Below are 21,401 nucleotides of genomic sequence, written 5' to 3' on the forward strand. Positions count from 1 at the left end.
GGGATTACTATCTGCTTCTTAAGCTTATGAAGAGCAAATAAACTCAGGAACTTGAAGTTCCAAGAGAGTAGTCCATGCTCTACGAGGTGCTAAGTAAGACACAACTTTGTTCAACATGTCTTTGTCTGCCTTGTGTTCTATGGACCAGGACCCAGGATTCAGATTTACAGTGATGTGCTACCTTGGGTCTGTTGGTTTGCTTTACAGTCACTGAGCTCCTATGTACTAAGCATCTACCACGTAGGTCCCAATAGTTCTGCATGGGCTCTAGTGGTAACCTAACTTAGCATTTCTAAAACTCCTTCCTACTTTTTTTGGGTTGAAAGATTTGTATTTTCCAAATAGCAATGATAAAATAGAGCTGAGCAAGGTTCCTTTTGTGAACAAGGAACTATCTAGACAAGACTAGGCCTGTCAGGTCTTTTAAAGGAGAAGGTATAGGCACCAGGTTTATGTATCACATGGCCTGAGGGCAGAACTTTAGGCTGCAAAGAAACTGAGTGATTCTTGGACCAGGGAAGTAGGAATGTCATAGCATCACTATTAAGATATTAAGGCAAAGTCCTTTTCAGATAGCTTGGGAGGATGACAATAGGGAAGAGGGACAATCTGGGAAGGAGAAGGGCATAAGGAGAAGGATCAGGTGACGATCAGAGGCTGCGATTGAGGGTTGTTAGTGCACAAAGGTCTGTTTCCAGACTCATCCAGCCTCCATAGTTGTGTGTATCCGTTGAGGTATCACTATGTTGTGCAGCTCAGCCTTGCACTTACTATATGCCCTATATTTTTTCTAGTGCATTCTACAATGTACTGTCCATTGTTAGCCATACACTGAAAATATCTTCTTTCTCTTGTCAGGCTGTTATCAGAAGGTGCAGATGTCAACGCAAGGCACAAACTTGGCTGGACAGCATTGATGGTGGCAGCCATCAGCCACAATGAGAGGTAAGAATCTCCTTCTATTCAGAGCTGTCCAAGGTGCTGGGCTTGCATAGTGGATGTTGAGAACCACATGTGGTTTCAGATCCCAGCAGCACAGTCGACCTTAAGAGAGTCAGTCATTGGTGGGGTTGGGGATTTAGCTCAGTGGTAGAGCGCTTGCCTAGGAAGTGCAAGGCCCTGGGTTCTATCCCCAGCTCCGAAAAAAAAGAACCAAAAAAAAAAAAAAAAGACTCATTGGTGTTAACATAGTAACCAATAGATTGTAAATGGTTACATGTGTATGTGTGAGTTTTTTTATCATCTTGAGAAGCCTTGAGTTACTGCCCCCTCTAGTAGCTTTTTATTTGAAGGATCTCGAGACTTCACCCTCCTGCCTGTTAGTAGCTGTGATGTTTTCCCACCTACTATTTCTTTCATTCAAGGTTGTAGCTATTGTGTAAAGATCAAAAGTAGGGACTGGAGAAATAACTCAGTCACTAAAGTGCATTGAGTTTGGATCCCTAGAACCATGTACAAGCCAAGTACATCTGTAACCCCAGCACGGAGAGGATTGTGGGAACAGAGACAAGAATCCCAGGGACTCTTTGCCAGCCGATCGGTCAGTGAGTTCTAGGTTCCATGAAGGCCATGTGTAAAAAACTAAGGTGAATAGACTGGGCATGGTGGCACGGGTCTTTAACCCCAGCAGTCAGGAGGCAGAGGCTGTTAGATCTCTTGACTTTATAGTTAGCTTGGTCTACATAGCTAGTTCTAGGCCAACCAGGTCTATATAATGAGACCCTGTCTCAAAACTTTAATAAATAAATAAGTCAGTGGACCTAACATTTGCCTCTAGTGCTGCTCCTTCCCCAGGGATGAGCACATGCATGCACAGGCACACACAACACACACCAGACGTAGCATAGGTAACTACTTGTAATTTTCAGAGCCACTCCACAAAATCTGTTGTTACTCTCGTTCTGCAGTTAAGAAAACTGAAGCATAGAGAGAAAAAAGTTATTTACCTAAGTCAGGTAGGCAGGCTAACCGAGCATGCGTGGTGTGCATTCTGTTCTATATGTCAGTACTCCTTCCTAGTGCTCCAGACCAGGCTGTTCTGATCTCTGCCCCAGGGTCTCTATAAGTCTGATGGAGCAAAGTATATAGTCACTCTAGTTGTAATTATATGATAGAAATTGTACAGCAACAAAAAAAATTTTTTTAGAATTTTTCATGCAGTATTGGGAATTGAACCTAGGGCTTCAGGCATGCAAGGCAAGCACTTTACCAGTAAGACATGCCAGCTTTTAAAGGGATGCTTTCAGAAGAATATTAGACCCTTTAGTAGCAACTACTCAAATTGATAGTTGGAGGAACCAGTTTTAATTCTCCCCTCAAGCAGGTCTTTAAAGCTCTTATCTGCTAGTGCTGGCCACTTTGGAAGAATCTAAAATGTGGAGGAGAGCCATCAAACTGGGATTTTAAGGTGGCAATCTGCTTCAGATCACCTGAACATGTAGCTCTCCTTGAGATAGGTCTCTCTTTGCTTTTATCATGAACTTGGTCCCAATCGCTATTTCCTTGTTTGCCATCTTCAGCTCCAAGCCTTTATCTTTTAAAGGTAGTAGATACATGCTGGCTGCTTGAGGCCCTGTATTCAATCTGTAGCATTATAAAACAAAAGATAAAAGAAGAAACTATGTATAGTTTGCTTTGGAGAGAATGCAGTTGTGATTCTGACCCTTCATTGAATTTCAGGACTCCATGAGTACCTGTTTCTCTCCATGAGAAATTGTTTTCCCAGACATTCAGTAAATATGTATTCTTGGGCCTTATGCTAGTCTTTGAAAAAATCAAACCTTGGGCAGCTCATGATTTAATGTGGGAAAGAAGTACAAGTAAACAAGTAAAGGGAATAAAAGGTGTCTCCAAGAAACTCAAAAAGAGGGGGTGGACAGGAAAGGAAAGAGAGAATGAGAATAGTGTCAGTCAGTGATCTGGTGCAGGGTGTGAGGCAGAGGAGTGAAAGGTCTGGAAGCAGAATGAGTCTCACTGCTTCCTATGAGTCGAGTAAGAATTGTCTGCTACAGGTTATAAAGGGGAGAGGTTTCTCTTCAGTGACCAAGACAAACCTCTGTGTACACAGCACACATATGCATTGTTCCCACCGATGACTCTCTACCCACCTCCCCACCGGCTTCCCCAACTTGCACGTTTTTCCACCTGTGGGCAAGAGCCAGTGGTGAAGAAGCAAATGGTGTGTTTCTTCTGTGTGTGGTATTTGCAAAGTTGAGACTGGGTAGGAAACAGCACTCTTCTTAGTAACACTCAATTAGTGACCAGATAGCTTGAAGATGTGCTTTTGGGGTCAATGCTGTCTGAGTTCAGTGCTGTGTTGCTGTAACTGGTTGCTCTGTCCTTACCCAGGGGTCTTAGCAAATCAGTGATGCCTGTGAGAGTGTTGGCTTCCTTGGTTCCTAAGACTATTACTAGTTGGTTTTGTTTTATTGTATGTTTTATCTTTTTAAAGATTTTTTTCACACAAATACTATATTTGTTACACATTGGGCATAACCCTAAATTCTCCCTTTCTGTTGTTTTGTTTTTTAACTGATGCTGGAAATTGAACCTAGTTCTTCTTTGGTTCTTTTTTTTTTTTTTTTTTTCGGAGCTGGGGACCGAACCCAGGGCCTTGCGCTTCCTAGGTAAGCGCTCTACCACTGAGCTAAATCCCCAGCCCCTCTTCTTTGGAAGTATGGGTTGAGATATGGTGTCATGTAGCTCAGGCTAACTCTGAATTCCTGATCCTTCTGCCTTAGCCTCCTGAGTGCTGGGATTTAAGTGTGTGCCACTATGCCCAGCCTAATTACCAGCATTTTGATTTTTAAATGTTGTATATGAGAAGGTTATATACAAGGTTAATAGTCACATGTATGTAGGTATGCTCACTGATTTGTGTACTTATGGAGACTAGAAGTCAATGTTGGGCAGCTTTCTACATCACTCTTTATTGTATTTTTTGAGGTGCAGTCCCTCACTGAACTTGCTGTTTCGATTGACTAGCTAACAGAGCCCCAGATCCACCTGGCTCTGTTTACCTCCAGCACTGGAGTTAGAGAACCAGTGCCCTACCCAGCTTTTACATGGGTGCTGAGGTTCACACTTAGGCCTCATGTTTTCCCAGCAAGTACTTTACCCCTTGAGCCAGCTGGCCACACACTGGGTTTTTAAGCATCCATTCTATGTCCTCCTCTTCCTTCCATTATCCAAATGGGACACTTGTCTGGTTGGGTTTATTTATTAATAATAACAAAAGTTTGGGGTCCCTACTTTCTGTTAGGTACTTGAAATAGGATCAATGATAGATGGATCTCTGGCCATATAGATTTCTTTGGAAGGAAAATATGAATGGAAAGTAGAGAGGCCCTGCCCCTTCATTCAAGGCTGACAGCAGAGGGCTTCTGCGTCCTTTAGATGTTTGCAGCCTGTGGACCAGTAACACAGTTTACCCTCAGGCATCAGCTTAACGTGTTAAGTCCATAGGGATCTAGAACATAATCGCCTCAGATCTTTAAGGAGCTTAACTTCTCACCAGTTGAGATTTCCAAATGTATTTGTTTTATTTAGTTTTTGAATAGGAAATGCAGTGTTATCACTGTAAATTTTATAAGTGTGCACAGAAGCTTAATTTAAGAATTTTATAAATTTAAGCTTTATTTATAAAAAGGGTTTGAAGTGACTTTAAATTAAATGCATATATATTCATATCAACTATGTATGTGTATATATATATACACATACATACATACACACACACACACTCTACTTAAAACTGGATCGAGATCAAAGCAATATTTTCAAAAGAAAAGATAGTTGTATATGGATATTGAACCAGTGTTTTTCTTTTCCAAAAGTAGGTTGTTTGTGTAAAATATTGATAATGTAGCAGTCTCCTGAATTTCTTCTATTTTGAGATTAAACCTTGAGTCACACTTAAGTGAGTTCTAATTTTGTTAGAGGGAGTATGATGTACTGATTGTAAATTAGATAACTAATAAAGCCAATTAATAATTTGGAGTTTTGTTTTTCTGGAAAGAGAAACTTTGTTCTGAAGTTCCTTTTATATTATTTCATATGTCTAGCAAAATTTAACCATGCTGTGTCAGATGCCGATGTGCTGGGCCACATGAAGATTCAGAGAGGTAGCAATCATAAACTTTGTCCTGAAAATACATTACTTGAGGGAGTGGGAAAATGGTTTGGCCTGTAAAGTCTGCTATATAAGAAGACCCACATAAAAAGCTGGGTAGGACAGTGTACGCACCTGCATTTAATCCTAGCCCTGGTAAGGCAAAAGTGGGCAAGTCCCAGGGCCTTGGCTGGCCTGCCCTACCAAGCTCAGTGGGTCCAATGAGTGATCCTGTTTCAAAAAATAAGGTAGAGAGCATTGAAGAAAACATCCAATATCCTCTAGCTTCCACACATATGTGCCCATGAATATAATATGTGTCACACACACACACACACAATCACACACATACACAATCTCACACACACACACACACACACACACACACACACACAGTTTGACTGCTGATACTGAGTATATAATGGCCATTGTCCTCAATAGTTAAAGACTTACTAACACTCTACCAGGACCATTCTTTGCTCAGCCCTAGTAGCAACTTGGATAGAATTTTAACAGTAGGAGTAACTGGTTTCTGAGCCCTTGATGAGCCTCCTGCCACAAGGCAGTTGTTTAGCCTGAGTCTGGGTGCCCCATTCTGTGTTGTACTCTGGCCCAACCAAACCAAAGGCTAAGCCACACAGTCCTGGGATGATCACTTCGGCTTCGAATAGCCTTCCCCAGCTAGTCCAAATATATGGAGCTTTCAGTGAAATTCAATTAGTCTTTCTTTGAGAAGGAAAAGAAATCCAATTTTACCAAACACGGACAGACGGTGGACAGCACTTTGATGTTACAACCTCTCAGTGATGCTTTACTTAGTCACAAGTTCATAAGCAAGAAGGCTTAATTACTTGGGAAAACACAGGATTAAAGCTAGACACAATGTCTGAGTATCCGCTGTCGAGCGACTTGATTCGAACCCATGCACCCAGTTCGTGTGTGGTGGAGACTTTGATGTGTGGGATGACAAGCTGCAAGTCGTGACCTGCTTGGAGAAACTCCTTCAGATGGCAGTTGCAGGATATGGAGGCGGAGAGGCAGGGTCTGCCAGGCCTTGTTTGTGCAACTTTGATGTCCAAGAAGCCACAGGCTCCACTATTTGCTCTTTCACTGAAGGATGGATTGGGAGCCTCCTACCTTTCCCAGTGGACAATGGCCACCGGTGGAGTGTGACGACTGTTGACCATTCCAGAAGCCTGGCGAACCAGAACAGGGCTTTGGAAATACGGGGTGGGCGGGTGTGTGGGATGTGTGTATGTCAAAAGCTGTTTTCACAACAGTCGTTTCTCCAGATGTAGCTTTCCTTAAAGTCCCAGGGTAGTTGGGAGCATACAGTGGAAATAAAAATAGCAGACACCAAGTACAGATTGTTCTTAAGGTCCAGTAGGCCAAGGGTACTTGCAAATTGAAAGTTTAAGTCTTTTTATTCCCTTCATCAGAGTATATGTGCAGAGAGAAGTGGTATGGGGAGAAAAGGCATAATTTAAATCATTTTAATTTTTTAATTCCTCCAAAAACAAGTTGTGAAAACATGTCTAATAAGGGATTAGTATTAGAATATATAAAGAACTTTTATAAATCAATTAAAAGACAAGCAACTTAATCTCTGTTTAAAGTGGGCAAAAGACTTGAGATGTTTCACTTAAGTAAGGGATAGGTAGAAAATGTGCACATGAAAGACATGACCTTAGTCATTGGGAAATGGAAATTAAAATTATGATGGTATGTACTAAGTCCTGGCAAAGTTGCAAAAAGAATTGCCATGCATTGTTGTAAGGCTGTATAATGATGCAGCTGCATACAAAAGCATGTGGGCGGTTTCTCTCAAAAGGAAAGCAGACGTTGGCCATGTAGCCCAGAAATACCAACCCCTAGAGAAAGAAGGTGTTTGTCTTAGAGTATATGACTTCAGTTGTAAATACCTGTAGCTGCTTTATTTGTAGAACAACTAAAACCTGGAAGGCACTCTTGTCCATTAAGTAGCAAATGGACAGATTGTCATATATCCATACAATCAATCCATAGTTTAGGGGTCAAAAGCAAGGGAAGCTGGAGAGATTATTTAAGACCACATACTGCTTTTATGGAGGACCTGAGTTTATTTAGTTCCCAGCACCAATATCAGGCAGCTCACAAACACCTGTAACACCAGCTCCAGGTAATTGGACACACTCTTCTGGACTCCACAGGCATCTGCACCTACCCCTCCCCCGTAGCATAATTCAGAATAATTCTGCTTTTTGAGATAGGATCTTACCGTATAGTCCCATCCATTTTTCAAGCTCACGGAGATGTTTTCTTTGCTTCCTTTAAAGGTTTGTGTCACCATACCTCTAGCAATAAATCGAACCCCTCCCCTTTTTTTATGGGAACAAGAGGACTAGGGAAATGGTTCTGTCAGTAAAAGTGCTTGCTTGTGCAAGCATGAGGACCTGAGTTCCAATCCCAAGTACCCACATTTTTAAAAAAAGCTGGGTATGAGTATCCATATTACTCAATATTGAAGGTTGGAGACAGACGGAGTTCTAGAGCTTGCTAGCCAGCCAACCTAACTGAAATGCCACCTTCAGGTACTAGAAGAGACCTCTCTCAAGTGAATAAAGCAGAGTGTGACAGAGGATGATAGCTGACACCCAAGTCCTCCTCTCCCCTCTGCATGCACAGCCACAAGTATCTCCACCTGCACACACAGGAGGGAACAGGAGCTGCTGTATATGCAGCAGAAAGGGTGTCTTCAAGAGCCTTATTCTAAAGGAAGGCCACACCAAAAGCACCAATTGTAAAACTCCACTTATGTCATGTTCTGGAAAAGGTAGTGTTCTAGGGACAATAATTAGATGAGTTGTTGGGTTTGGGAGTACAAAGGGGCATAGGACCTTTTAGGATGGTGGAAATATTCTGTGTCTCAATGATTGTGGTGCTTATCTGTGCAGTTATCAAATTGCATTAAATCATACATTTTGAAAAGTTGTCCTCGGCTACAAAGTGAGGTCAAGACCAATTTGGTTATGTCTCCATTAAGACCCTGACTCAAAAAAGTTATAGTTTTTAAAAGGATGCATGTAAGAATAAATGATACATCAAAGGATAAATGACACTTTAGGAAACTTGACTTAGAAAAGCAATGTTAAAAACTGTCGTTCCAAAGTTGGATGTGGTGGTTCACTTCTGCAATTCCAGCATTTGAAAAACTGAGACAGGAGGATTCCCACAAGCTGGAATCCAGTCTGGCCTATATAATGAGTTTCAGGCCAGCCTGACATAGTGTGAAACCTGTCTTTAAAAAAAAAAAAAATCAATATAAATAGCCTGGGCTCACCTGTGATCCTAGTACTCAGGCAGAGGCGAGCTCACATAGGAAGCTCCAGCCCTTCTCAGAAAAAGAACAAACAAGTTCGATAGATAGATAGATAGATAGATAGATAGATAGATAGATAGATAGATAGATAAAAAGCTGTCACCTCTCTCTAACACTCATTAACTGTGACCTGTGATGTACTTAGAATTCATGTTTGTGGTGTCAGAGTTCTTACTCATATAAGGTTGGAGTGTTTTTAATTCTTTCTGTTGGTGATGACTGGCAATAGAGTACTATATTTGTTCGTAGCAAATGGAGATCAGTGATTCATGAAGTATTGCTCCTGATGAACCATGACAGTCACCTCATGTGGCACAGCACACATTGGGTTTGCTCTAAGCTCACAAGGCATGTGACTCTTCATTCCAGTGGAGGGAAAGTTGAACCGCACCATTGTCGGGCTCCTTACCCCTAGGCTTGCTGGTCCTAAATAGTAAGGTTATTTCTAGGATCCTGAAAGAGACTAGTAGTATAAACATTCAGACTGAGTCTTCTTGGGCCTGCCCTATAAGCTTCTGCTTCAGAGAAGGTGAGAATCATAGGCAGAGAGAGGACACCAGCAGAACTGTTTGAAATTCCCCATGAGAACTTCCCTCCTCCTCTTGCCTTTGCCTACCCCCACCCCCAAGTGCACTTCATCAGCATCGGAAGGAAGGACTGGTTCCCGGCACTGCCTGCCCTGCTTGGCTGGCGTCCCTGAGGAACTGAGCTAATGAGGGGATAACACGCATTTGCCAAGGCCTTCCTGGATGTGGTACCTGGGCTTTGTTAATTTTCAGATGCTGCCATCCTTGGCTGATGACCATTTAATTCTCTTTCAGAACAGTCACTTATTTTTAGCATTTGCTTATTTTCCCTCCACCTCACCCAGGGAAGGAGACCATTAAGTCCTGTCTGTAAGAAACCAGCAGTACCAGCCAGGTTGCTGTCCTACAGAAGAGGTTCTGTAAGCCTCTCCCTTGTGCACTAAGAGGCTCCACAGGTGGTCTTGGTACTAGGAAGCCAATGCTGCCCTTGCTGGACTTCTGGCAGCAGCTTTCGCTGTTGCCTGGATCAGAGGTAGAACAGGCTAGAAGGAGGAACTGGCAGGATCTACGACAGAGAATGCTAAGGGAAGACTCTCTTATAGTTTCTATTGCTGAAATGAAACATGAGTACAGCAACTTAGGGAGGAAAGGATTTATTTGGCTTATACTTGTACATCTAGTTCATCATTGAAGGAAGTGAGGATAGGAACTCACACAGAGCAGGAACGTGGAATCAGGAGCTGATTCGTAGGACATGAAGAGGTGCTTACTGCTTACTGGCTTGCTTCCTCTGTGACTAGCTCAGTAAGTGGTAGCATCTATAAATGGGCTGGGCCCTCCCCGTCAATCATTAATTAAAATGCCCTATAGCTGGGTCTCAGGGAGGCATTTTCTCAATTGAGGTTCACTTCTCTCAAATGACTTTAGTCAAGTAGACTAGAAACTGTGTGACGTTGACATAAAACTGTCCAGCACACATGCCTTAGTTATAAGCATTAAGCACCTTTCTCTCTGGCTGTGACTGCCTGTCTAGCCTTCATATCAGGATATCTACAAATGCAGATCCAAGCCATTAGAAAATGGCAACATCATATCAACATCAGAAGGTTGGACATCTTTAACTAGTATGTGAACAGTTGTGGGCTCTAGAGTCAGATACCTGTGTTCAAATTCAAATTCTCTCTCTTACTCATTAGATGCTTGGCAAGTTATTTGACTTTTACTTGATTGTTTCCCCAGCTGTAAAATAGGATAATAAAGCTGAGAGGTTAAATGTATAAAGAGTTTAGAACAGTGCCTGCCATGTAGTAAGCAGTGGTGAGGTTAAGCTGCCTTGATTGTTAACCAACTTCCCCAGAGGGCCCCAGGTAAGCCTGCCTTAGATGTAGTGGCATTGGTACCTGTCTCAGATACTCTTAGGTGGCTGAATCAGTAGGGCTCTGAGGTTCTCTTTCCACCCCTTTCCCTCTAAACTGAGCCTATACCAGGGGACCCTTGAGTAGGATTCCTTGATATGTAGCTGGCTTTTGTCCCAGGTGGCCCTCTGCCCAATGCAGGATAGTGCCCAGTATTTCCCAGCAAGGAGGGTGGGTAAAGGTGCTGGCCAAGTGCCTGGAATGCCAGTATGATGCCTGCAGAAAAGTGTTCAGGGCTTGATGTTTCTCCACTGCTGCTGCTGTTGCCGATTACCTCTGAGTAACAAAGAATCATTTCTAATCCCATTTGGAATCGTTGTTCATGATAATCCTGTTTTGTAGTAATGATATTCCAATTGCAGCATGCTCCCGTTTCTAGTTTGGCAGATGCATGCCTCGACCTCAGGCAACCCAAGACACTGCTCGATGGAAAGCTGTGCCAGCTCATTTGCCTAACGTGACAGCATCGGCCCTCCCCCTCCTCCTTCAATTCTGTGTCCTATCATGGGTTGTGTGTTCAGTGTGTTCTTCTGGAGAGTGTCAGTTGGAGCAGGGAGGTGTCTAGTGCCATCTGGTTCAGCTGTGGGGGAAAGGCTGGTCATTTTCAGTACTGTGATGTGGTCCAGACCCATGCCTCTCTAAGAGACATCTTCCAGTGCATCTGTGCCATAGGGGCTTATCTGACTAGGACTCCAAGGCTCGGGGGTTGGAGGTGGACAGGAGTTGGAGTTAGAAAAGGCTGTCGTGTCTCAGGTTTTAGCATTTCAGTGTTTAGTTATCTCTTGTGACGTCTACATGAATAAAAGATGATGTAGAAAACAATATATTTACACTAATAAATGGTGAAATAACCTGGTTAATTGTATATAGATGTAAAGCTACAGAGTCACTGTCAAGTGATGAGTCATGACTGTGTTCTGTTCAGTAGCTATATCACTTGATTTCATTGAGGCCAACCAAATTGGCAGATTAAATGATGCGCAAAGGCATACTGATAGGTTATGTGAAAGAACATTATCTCACTGAGTTATAGTAATGGTTAAATCAGTGCTGGTAAAAATTAATGGGGCCAGAGGTATAGCTCAGGGTTATAGTGCTTATATGTCATATATAGTCTTGGATTCAGTCCCCAGGACTGCAAAAAGAATTTATGTTTGTGTGTATATGTGTGTGTGTGTGTGTGTGTAAGTGAAAACTAGAGAACAACATTGTGTTTCTTCCTCTGTGACTATAAACATTATTTTTTGAGATGGTTTCTCACTGAACCCGGAGGTCACCATTTGGCTAAACTGACTGGCCAGTGAGCACTAGGAGTCTACCCTGGCTCCAGGATCACAAGCACTGAGGCCACACTGGACTTTTCTGTATGAGTGCTCAGGGGTGAACTTAAGTCTTACACTTGCACAGCAGGCACTTTTCTGACTGACTGAGCCATCTTCTTAACCCAAGAAGTCTTATTTATTTTTAAGATTTTTTTTTTTTGAGACAAGGCCGCTGTCCTGGAATTTGCTCTGTAGACCAAGTTGGCCTCAAACTCACAGAGATCTGCCTGCCTCTGTCTTCCAAGTGCTGGAATTAAAGGCACGTGCCACTCCTGCTGGGCTTTAAAAGCTTTATTTTTATGTATTTATATATGTAGTATTTTGTCTACATGTATACCTGGTACCCACAAAGACAAGAGGGTGTCAGATCCCTGGAAGCTGAGTTATAGGCTATGATCATTTGTATGAGAATGGCTCCCATAAGTTTGTCTATTTGAGTAGTTGGTTCACTGTTGGTGGAACTATTTGGGAAGAAGAGGAGATGTGTCACTGGGGGTGGGCCTTGAGGTTGTAAAAGACTCAAGCTGTTCCCAGTGTGCCTTTCTGTCTCCTGCTTGTGAGCTCTCGGCTGGAAGGCTGTTCCTGCTGCTGCTGCTGCTGCCATGCTTTCTTTTCACTCCACCCTGATGAATTCTAGCCCTCTGAAAGCATAAGCCCAATTAGACACTTCGTTTGATAACTTGCCTTAGTCCTGGTGTCTTAGCAGTAGAAAAGTCACTATTACACGGGTAGTGGTGAGCCACCATATGGGTGCTGGGAACTGAACCCAGGACCTGGAAGAGGAGCCAGTACTCTTTTTTAACCACTGCGTCATCCTTCCAGCCCCCTAAGAATTATTGTTAATTTAAAAAAATTAGCTGGGCATGGTGGTGCACGCCTTTTAATCCGAACACTTGGGAAACAGAAGCAAGTGGCTCTTTGTGAGTTTACAGCCAGCCTGGTTTACAAATTGAGTTCCAGGGTAGAGCTTTTATGCAGAGAAATCCTGTCTCAGAAAAAAACAAAAGAAAACAGAAATTAATAGGAGAACCTGAGAAACAACTCGGTAGTTAATACTGCCTGCAGCCCTGCGGAGGGCCTGAGCTCAGCTTCAGCACTGGTAACAAACAACTCCCAAACACTGTACCCCAATGTGAACTCTCTAACACACATACATATAAGTAAAATGAATCCTTAAAAATAAAGAAAAAAATAACAGGGGTGAATGTATAGTCAGTAGTTAAAGCCAAACCCTATGAAATCCAGGTTAAGTGCTCACTAAAACCTGTCTCAAGTGCCCTGTTATATTCGGATGGGTCATTTGCCCAGAGAGTCTAATTTAGGCTCATACTATACTAAGAAGCTCTGACAATAAGGTTTGGTGACCATATTATTATGAGCCACAGCCTGGAGGTCATGGAGTCTTCTTTAGAACTAGTCAAGGATTGTCCTAGAAAGGCTGTGGTGGGTGACCTTGATTCCTCAACTTTCACCTTTCTATGCCATGCTTTCCTTGAACACCTAAATGTGTCACCCATCTTGGATCATCATTAACTTTGACCCTTATCCATCTTGGCACATTCTCTCTTGTTTCAGCTAGCCATTGTGTCCTGCTCTGCTTTAACTGCCAGCTGGAGATAACCGTGTCCTCAGTTACCTAGTAGGGATCAGCGGCCAGGGATAGTACAGAGCAACTAGGCCAGATGGAGGTGGCACATACCTTTAATTCCAGCACTTGAGAGTTAGAGGCAGGTAAACCTCTGAGTTCAAGACCAGCCTGTTACAGAGATAGTACAAACGTATGCCTGAGGTAGATGAGAACCATTGAGGCTTCCGGAATGCACGCTGGGTTTAGACCCAGTCTGACCTGTATTTACAAATCTTGACTTATTTACTGTATACTTTTGGTTCTTGCTGTGCCTCCATTTACTCTTCTATAAAATATACTGTCCTTTGCAAGTTGCACAAAAATCTACAATAGTGATTCTGTGAGATGTACCCTGGAGCTTACTGGATGGTTACTGGTTGTGTAGTAACTGTGCAGAAACTTAATATTGCTCTGTGAGAGAATAGAACACATTTTTCATGGGTACCTACTACCTTTTAATTTGTTTGTAAAGACGCCAGTTTAAAAAGATCATTCTCTTTCCCAGACCTTCACCTCCCCAGTTCATACGCAATGCTGCAGAGCCTCTAGAGTTAACACACAGCAGTGCCTATGGCCAGGCTGCCCAGCCTCATGAGCAGTCAGTAGACTTTCCAGCCAAGCTCCTAAACTGACTTCCTGACTTCCTCATCGAGGTGTGAACGGGATTAAAAATAGGTCACTCTTTGCCCTCTCCTGCCTTTGACCTTATTACAGTGGCCCTGTATATGCTTTAGTTGTGGGATGTGGGGGAGGAGGAGGACATGGAGTGTCTTGTAAAGCCTAACATTGTTTAGGGATCACCTGGATCTGGGATCGCTGCCGTTTTTAGTTCATCAACTCCAGCCATCTTGCACACATCTGGTCCAGCACTGACCCCAGCTCACACCAGTCTTCCCTTCTCTCCCCTAAACAGTGCAAGGACCACGCGCCACTGCAGCTTTAACACTGGTCAGTGAAAGTGCTCTCCCTCACTGGGGCCTGAAAGCAACAGCTCGTTGAGGTCAGAGGGAGCCAACTTCCCACAGGCACTCCCACTTCTAATCTAATTACTGCTCCGTCAACAAATTAATTAGCTGTGGCTCCAAAGGGAATTCCTGAATCCCAGGAACTGCTAGTTGGGGACCACTCTTCCCTGCATATTCTCAGTGCAGCCGGGGAGGGTCTGGTACTGAAGATGCAGGTTTTCTTCAGTCGGCAAGATCAGTTTGGAGTTAGGAATTCTATAGTTGAAGAGACTTCCTAAAAGGAATAAACTTTTCAACAAATAGCCAAGCTCAATGTATAAATTATGTAATATAAAATAAACTTCTGTGGGTACTCATCTCCCACTTTAAAGGTCACATATCCATGTTGCTGTGCGTACATTAGCTGACTGCATCATGTCCTAGCATGTGACTCCTACACTCCGCTCCATCCTCCAGTGATAAACACTTGCTTCCAGGCAACCCCCACTACTGCAGAATGTTGTGATGAAGTCTCGTGTATTGCCCTTTCTGAACCAACCTATAAGATTTTCTGTGGAAAATACATACTCAGGAGCAAGGGTACTGGGTCACAGGATGAGGCACTTTAATTCGATGAAGTGTTATAAGAGGAGCTTCCAGAACAGCATGAGTGCACCACTCCATACTCTTGACAGTTCATGAAGGATCCCAGATTCCCATGTACTCACTGGCACTTGTCATATTGTAAGCTTTCTAACTTTTGTCAATATGTTGTGTTTGAAGAAGTATTTTAGTTTGCATTGCTCTAATAACAGATGAACTTGAGAACTTTTTATTTTTTAAGATTTAGTTATTTTATATCTGAGTACACTGTAACTGTCTTTAGACACACCAGAAGAGGACATTCGATCCCATTACAGATGGTTGTGAGCAACTATATGGTTGCTGAGAATTAACTCAGGACCTCTGGAAGAGCAGTCAGTGCTCTTAACCGCTGAACCATCTCTGCAGCTCCCGAACTTAAGAACTCTTATATGCTAGCTAATCTGTTCTCTTGGTGTCCTCTGCTGGAAGGTGACCAGATCCTCGCCCTGTTTGGTTTTGTTTTGTTTTGTTTCTTCCCCATTCATGTCTGTTCAAATCTAAATTGAAGCCAGGTATTTGTCACAGACTGATGGCTGAAAATAAGTATGAGGAAGTAAGAGTATAGCACACCTCATCTCTGCTTCTTCTCATTGGTAAGTGAAGTAGGGTATCTGGAGATGATCTCTAGCTTCGAGATAGGCAGATCTTTCTGTAGACCACCAGGGGCCAGATCCTGAGCTACGTGGGAGAATTGCTGATGTTCCAAGGCCAATAAATATAGTTCTTTTGAACAGAGACTGAAGGTTAGAAGAAAACCCTAATGAGTTGAGTGGTGTCCTCTGCCTCTTTATCAAGTGATTAAGATCTGGTATTGGGCCATCCTGTTTGGTAGTAGCTACTCACTTTTAAGGCAGTGGCGCCTTAGTGCTCCTGCAGCTTGGCAGCCAGCAGCCAGCACCAGAACAGAGAAGCAGTCCCAGTTAACCTTTGATGGGCCCTTACCTGCCACCGTGCTGTCAGCCTTTCTCCTTACTGTTCATACTCACTGACCCACCACTCCCTGTGCTCACCTCTCCTCCCACTCGTGCCTTGGACCAGGGAATCTCTTTCCCCTACAGCAGAAAAGAAGCAGAAATCACTTCATTCCCAGCATCCCTTCACCAATGTAAACTCCTTGGCAATCCTTGTACCTGGCTTACAGCTAAACTTGTCCTCAGCAGCCTCATGGTTGCTTTCTCTAGCCTAGCTCACCCCTAGCCTGTCTGTGTTCTGTAGCCCACAGTGCAGTGAGGAGCTTTAGTCATCCAAACTAAAGCGAATGGTTTTCTAACACAGGCTGGGCTGCCTTCTACAAGAAGGCACTGACCAAAGATCTGAAGCTCTTTGCTGGGGTGCTTTGTAGTGACCATTGCTGGAGAGAAAACTTTGTTGCCTTCTGGCAAGATGTTGGGAGCCATGGTTGGCACCGAGCACCCTCGATTCTTTAGGCCTGTCTTCCCTTAGTGGGGCTGCTGCCTTTTGAGTTTTATCAGGAATGAAGGGAATTTTCTCAAGGTTGCAGATGAATCACTATCTTGGATTGCTTATCCTCTTTAGTCTCCAAGTTTTTGAAGTGAATTGCCCATTTCTTTGATTGGGTTAGCAGCCCAAGGGCCGTTCCTAGCCACTGTCCTCTCCCCATCCTGCCAGACCCGTCTGCCCTCCAGGGCCAAGGGCAGCATACACGGTTGCCTGGACACGTCCTGTAGCCTGCAAATTGGACAGATGGAATCAATACTCATGAACCTAAAGAGGCCCAGGTAGCACAGTTAGGGACGCTAGCTGCCTAGAGGGACAGCCTGCCACAAGAGGGGTGTGATTGAATAGTGATTGGACACAGCAGCTGAGGATTAACCAAATTATGTCCCTTTGAATTTAGATTGACAGACCCTTCTCATTTGGACTTGAAAACATGTCAGCTTGTGCAGACTATAGACGGGCTGCCTACTTTGTGTAGGGCTGTACCGGCATTCATGCTGGGAATGGTCAGTTCGGGCCCAGATTCAAGTTATTGTTCTGATTGTGTCAGCCAAGCAAGTAGGCTCATGTCTGTCCGTACATCTGCAGACAAGGTGGAGTTTACTTCACTCATAGTATGCTGGGAAGCATTGCTATCTTTTGTTACTCTGTTAAGGAAAAGGGGGCTCTAGGTCAAGTTTCTTATCCAAAAATACCATTGGCAAATGACAGAACTACTGCCTTTGAACTCCAAGTCTCAGTGCATGGTAGAAAGTGCCACACTATCTACTCAGGTTAAGTGTTTAGCTCATACTTCTCTGGGCTTCACAAAGCCCAGACACAGGGTCAGGTACATAGTGGTGCTGCGTTTGTTAATCATCAGGACTGTCCTAAGGACTGAATTTAACACAGCCCCATTGTTTCCAAAGATGACCTAAGATTATAGAATGCCTTTTTCCCCCTGGGGCTAGCAAGAAAGCTTATCAGGTAAAGGCTCTTGCCACTAGACCCAATGACTTTTCCATCCTTGAGTCCCTTATGGTAGAGAACTGACTCCTGAAAGTTGTTTTCTGACCTCCGTGTGCATGCTGTGGCACAATCACAGCTGCACATGCGGACACAAATAAATAAAGGAATTTAAATTTTTAAATAGTAAATTTCTAATTTTGGAACCTTCTACAACTATTAGTTAACATCCTATGAGGGAGTTCACCCAGCTAGGGCTGGCATACTTGTAATCTCAGTACTCAGAAAGCAGAGGCAGTCTCAGTAGCTCTACACCAGTCTTGGCTATACAGCAGGTCAAGAGACCCTGGCTCAAAAATAAAAGATTACTTTTTTTTTTTTAGTAGTGTCTCACACTTATAGGCTGGCCTAAAATTTCTTGCAGTCCTCCTTTCTCAGCTTTCTCACTATTGAGTTTACTGGCATGAGCCATTTCTCCTACATCATTGATTTTGTATCCCAGGCTAGCCTTGAATTCATTATAGAGCTGAGGATGACCATGTACTCTGGATCCTCCAAGTGCTGTGATTAAATGTGGACGTTTATTTGATGAGATGTTATGAATCTGAACTGGCTGGTTTTGTGTCAACTTGACACAAGCTGGAGTTTTCACAGAGAAAGGAGCCTTCCTTGAGGAAATACCTCCAGGAGATCCAGCTGTAAGGCATTTTCTCAATTGTGATCAAGAGGGGAGGGCCCAGCCCCTTGTGGGTGGTGCCATTCCTGGGCTGGTAGTCCTGGGTTCTATAAGAGAGCAAGCTGAGCAAGCCAGGGGAAGCAAGCCAGTAAGTAACATCCCTCCACGGCCTCCACATCAGCTCCTGCTTCCTGCCCTGCTTGAGATCCAGTCCTGACTTCCTTTGGTGATGAACAGCAATGTGGAAGTGTGAGCTGAATAAACCCTTCCCTCCCCACCTGCTTCTCCGTCATGATGTCTGTGCAGGAATAGAAACCCTGACTGAGACAACTGTCATTAGGACAAAACAGCAGCTTAATAATACTCAGCAAAGTCCTTTGAGATGCTTATCCTAACCCTGTTTGGTGCCATAGACTTGTAAAACAAGAACTTGGGAAGCTGAAGCAGGAGAATTGTCACAAATTTAAGAATAGCCAAGGCTGTATATATAGCAAGTCCTTGTCTCAGTTGGGGAAAGAAAGAACTCAGGCTTTGTCTATATAGCTTTATCTCCTAGTAGTTTGTCTGATTGTCATCAAAATATTAGACATTCTGTTTTCCTTTTCTTTCTTTCTTTTTTTTTTTTTTTTTTCCCCAGAGCTGGGGACCGAACCCAGGGCCTTGCGCTTGCTAGGCAAGCGCTCTACCACTGAGCTAAATCCCCAGCCCCATTCCTGTCCATTCTTACAAAGCTTCTGGAATGATCCCCTTAACTGCAAACATTTGGAACAAAATATGCCAAACTTTGTATAATGGTTACTCTTAGAATTTGGATTAAGGAGGTGGATCTAAGGTGATACTTCTGTTTTTAGTATTTTATGTCAGAATTCATACATGTGTGGGTGTGTAGAAGAAAGCATATGTGATCAGGTTGCTTTTCCTTCTATCCTACTGTTTTTCCTCTCATTCACACCTCAGATAAAGTGCTTATGTCTTTGGACTCCTGTTGTGTTCTGCTTGTGTCTCACTCTAGCTCCTCCTGTTCCCTTCTGTGTACTCCTCCACCCTACGCTCCTCCACCCTACGCTCCTCCACCCTACGCTCCTCCACCCTACGCTCCTCCACCCTACGCTCCTCCACCCTACGCTTTACTGCAATGCTTTCACCTCCTTTAGGAGCTTAATTCCTAGCTGTGTTTCTAGTGATTTAATTTGTTCTTAGACAATTTTATATAAATACATAACATGTTGACCCTCTAAGCCTTCACCCCTCCCTTGTTCCTATCACCCCTGTTCTCACCCACAGCCCCAGTCTCAGCTTCATGTCTACTCGTATTCTTTTTCTTTGCTTCCCTCTTAGCAGTCTGTGCATTTCATACCACATGGAGCCCATAGACCAGACTAGAGTGTAGTGGGCATTTGATAAGGAGTTGTTGGATGAATTGTCTGTCTTATAGCTGTGAAAACCAGACCTTATGATCTACTTTTCTAATTGCTTCCAGTGTGGTACAGGTTCTCCTTGCTGCTGGAGCTGACCCAAACCTTGGGGACGACTTCAGCAGTGTCTACAAGACTGCCAATGAACAGGGAGTCCATTCTTTGGAAGGTAAGGTTGGGCTACCCCACTGCTCTGGGCGTCTCCACCTGTGGTTTCCTTAAGCACTGCTCAATGTCAGCAGGCACTCATAGGTCTCCCGAAGGATTTAGAATACATGCTTTTCACAGGTCTCTTCACTTCGAGTGTTTGGGGAAAGAGATCAAAGCCCACGCTCATGGTTTAAGTGAGGTGAAGTGTACTTCACCTGGTGTCTCCTGAGACTGGGGAACCTCTGAGGAGCACGCAGTCAAACAGATTTCAATGAAATGGTTGAGGATTCTGTGTGGAATGTGGACTTGCTCCTTTCACTTCCTGAAAACGTACCTGTCCCAATACTAGAACATAATGTTATGATTCCCTTAGCCGTAGAGTTATATAAGTACAACTATGAATATTGCTTTTCAGTGTGTGGTCTTATCTCTGGGACTGACTCTTTGCTGTGCTGTGACCTAGAGTGAGGAACAAGACCTTCTTTGTGTCTTGATGTTCTGAACTATAAAAATGGACTTGTTTCTAATACCTCGTGGGTTGTCATGTGGTGGTTGCCAAGACTGAGAAGAGGTGTTGTGGCACCTGTCTGTTGGAGAGCTCCTGGTCAAGTCAGTCAGTGTTGTCTCTGGTGAGTAGTTCTTCAAAAAAAAAACCGAGAAGAGCACAGGTTACCCTGGCTGCAGACGTGTATTTTATACCTGGGCTTTTGTCTCTGCATACTGTGCTTGCCTCCTGCCCATTGTCCACTATCATCCAGGCAGATTCTGTTCCTCTGATATTTGGTGACATGACAGCTTGGCTGCTTTAGAGTTGGTACTAGTAATAGCAGAACAGTAGCCCAGTTGACTGCCTTAAAAGTTAGTACTTGTATCCCAGAGGAGATGAAGCAGACAAGAAACTCACTCACTTTGCTCAGCCCTCTGAATTAGTGAAGAGAGACTGAAGAGGCTCTGGTGGCCCAGGGAAAAAGTTCCTCAGATCAGTGGCATGAGGGGAGTGTCCAAGAGCAACAGGGCACTATGCCCACATCAAGTGTGACATTACCCTGCCCTCCGCTGCTCTTCTGAATGCTCCCTAAATCTTGGCCTCTTCTATGGTTGTTTGCTTGCCAATATGTCTTCTCTCCTTCCCAGCTGACAGTCCCATGTATAAGCCATGACTTACATCTCTGTGAATTCCCTTGAGATGGAAGAGTGTTACTTTATGCTTCAAACAGAAGTGAAGTTTAGGAGCACCAAACCTGCCCTATGTTTGCTGCCTAGAATGAACTCTGCTGAAGGCTGTCCTCCTGTCTCTCAAGAACAGCCTTCTGCCTGGGTCTGTCTGCTGCTTGGTGTTCTCACCAGAAAGCAAAGAAACTTAGATGGTGGGGCCAAGGGGGAGTAGGGATTCTTTGAATGCCTCTCTTCTGTTCTCAGAATTTTAGCAGATTTCCCTGAGTCCAGTCCAGCTTGCTGGCAGCCAGGTGCCCTATGCTCCAGTGCTCTGTAGGTTGATGCTCAAGCTCATTCTAAGCCAACACAATAGTGGTCAATATTTTTTTCCTAGGAATAGCCAAATTGTGTGCAATTTCAACTTTAGGGGCCATTTGGTCTTAGGTGTGACTACTCCACTTGACTCTTCAATACTGAAGGACCATAGATAGTGCATATGAAGACTTTATTCATTTATTAATTTGGCCAGTCTCTCTGAGTTCTTTTCAATGCCATGCTGACCAACCTTCATTGCAGATAGACAGGTAGGTAGACAAACAATAAAAATACTAGGAAAACCTGCCATGAAAGAAAGATTCTCACTCCGTATGGCCT

General features: G+C 43.7%; 1 protein-coding gene across 5 annotated transcripts in view; it reads left to right on the plus strand.

Moving 5' to 3' along the window:
• Clpb (ClpB family mitochondrial disaggregase) overlaps positions 1 to 21,401 on the plus strand; it is a 122,810-nt gene that overhangs the window by 22,391 nt on the left and 79,018 nt on the right. For 4 of the 5 annotated variants that reach the window (XR_005491697.2, XR_010057345.1, XM_008759796.3 and 1 more), the window contains exons 3-4: positions 859 to 945; positions 19,508 to 19,611. Coding sequence is in view for 2 of the 5 variants with exons in the window: in XM_008759796.3 (XP_008758018.1) it covers positions 859 to 945; positions 19,508 to 19,611 (191 nt within the window). In the remaining 3 variants the exon portion in view is untranslated. Of the gene's footprint in view, positions 1 to 858; positions 946 to 19,507; positions 19,612 to 21,401 lie in introns of those variants that run through there. The other variant, XM_063272875.1, reaches the window with a different exon arrangement.

The sequence above is a fragment of the Rattus norvegicus genome, chromosome 1 (genome assembly GCF_036323735.1).
Source record: "Rattus norvegicus strain BN/NHsdMcwi chromosome 1, GRCr8, whole genome shotgun sequence".
Lineage (NCBI taxonomy): Eukaryota > Metazoa > Chordata > Mammalia > Rodentia > Muridae > Rattus > Rattus norvegicus.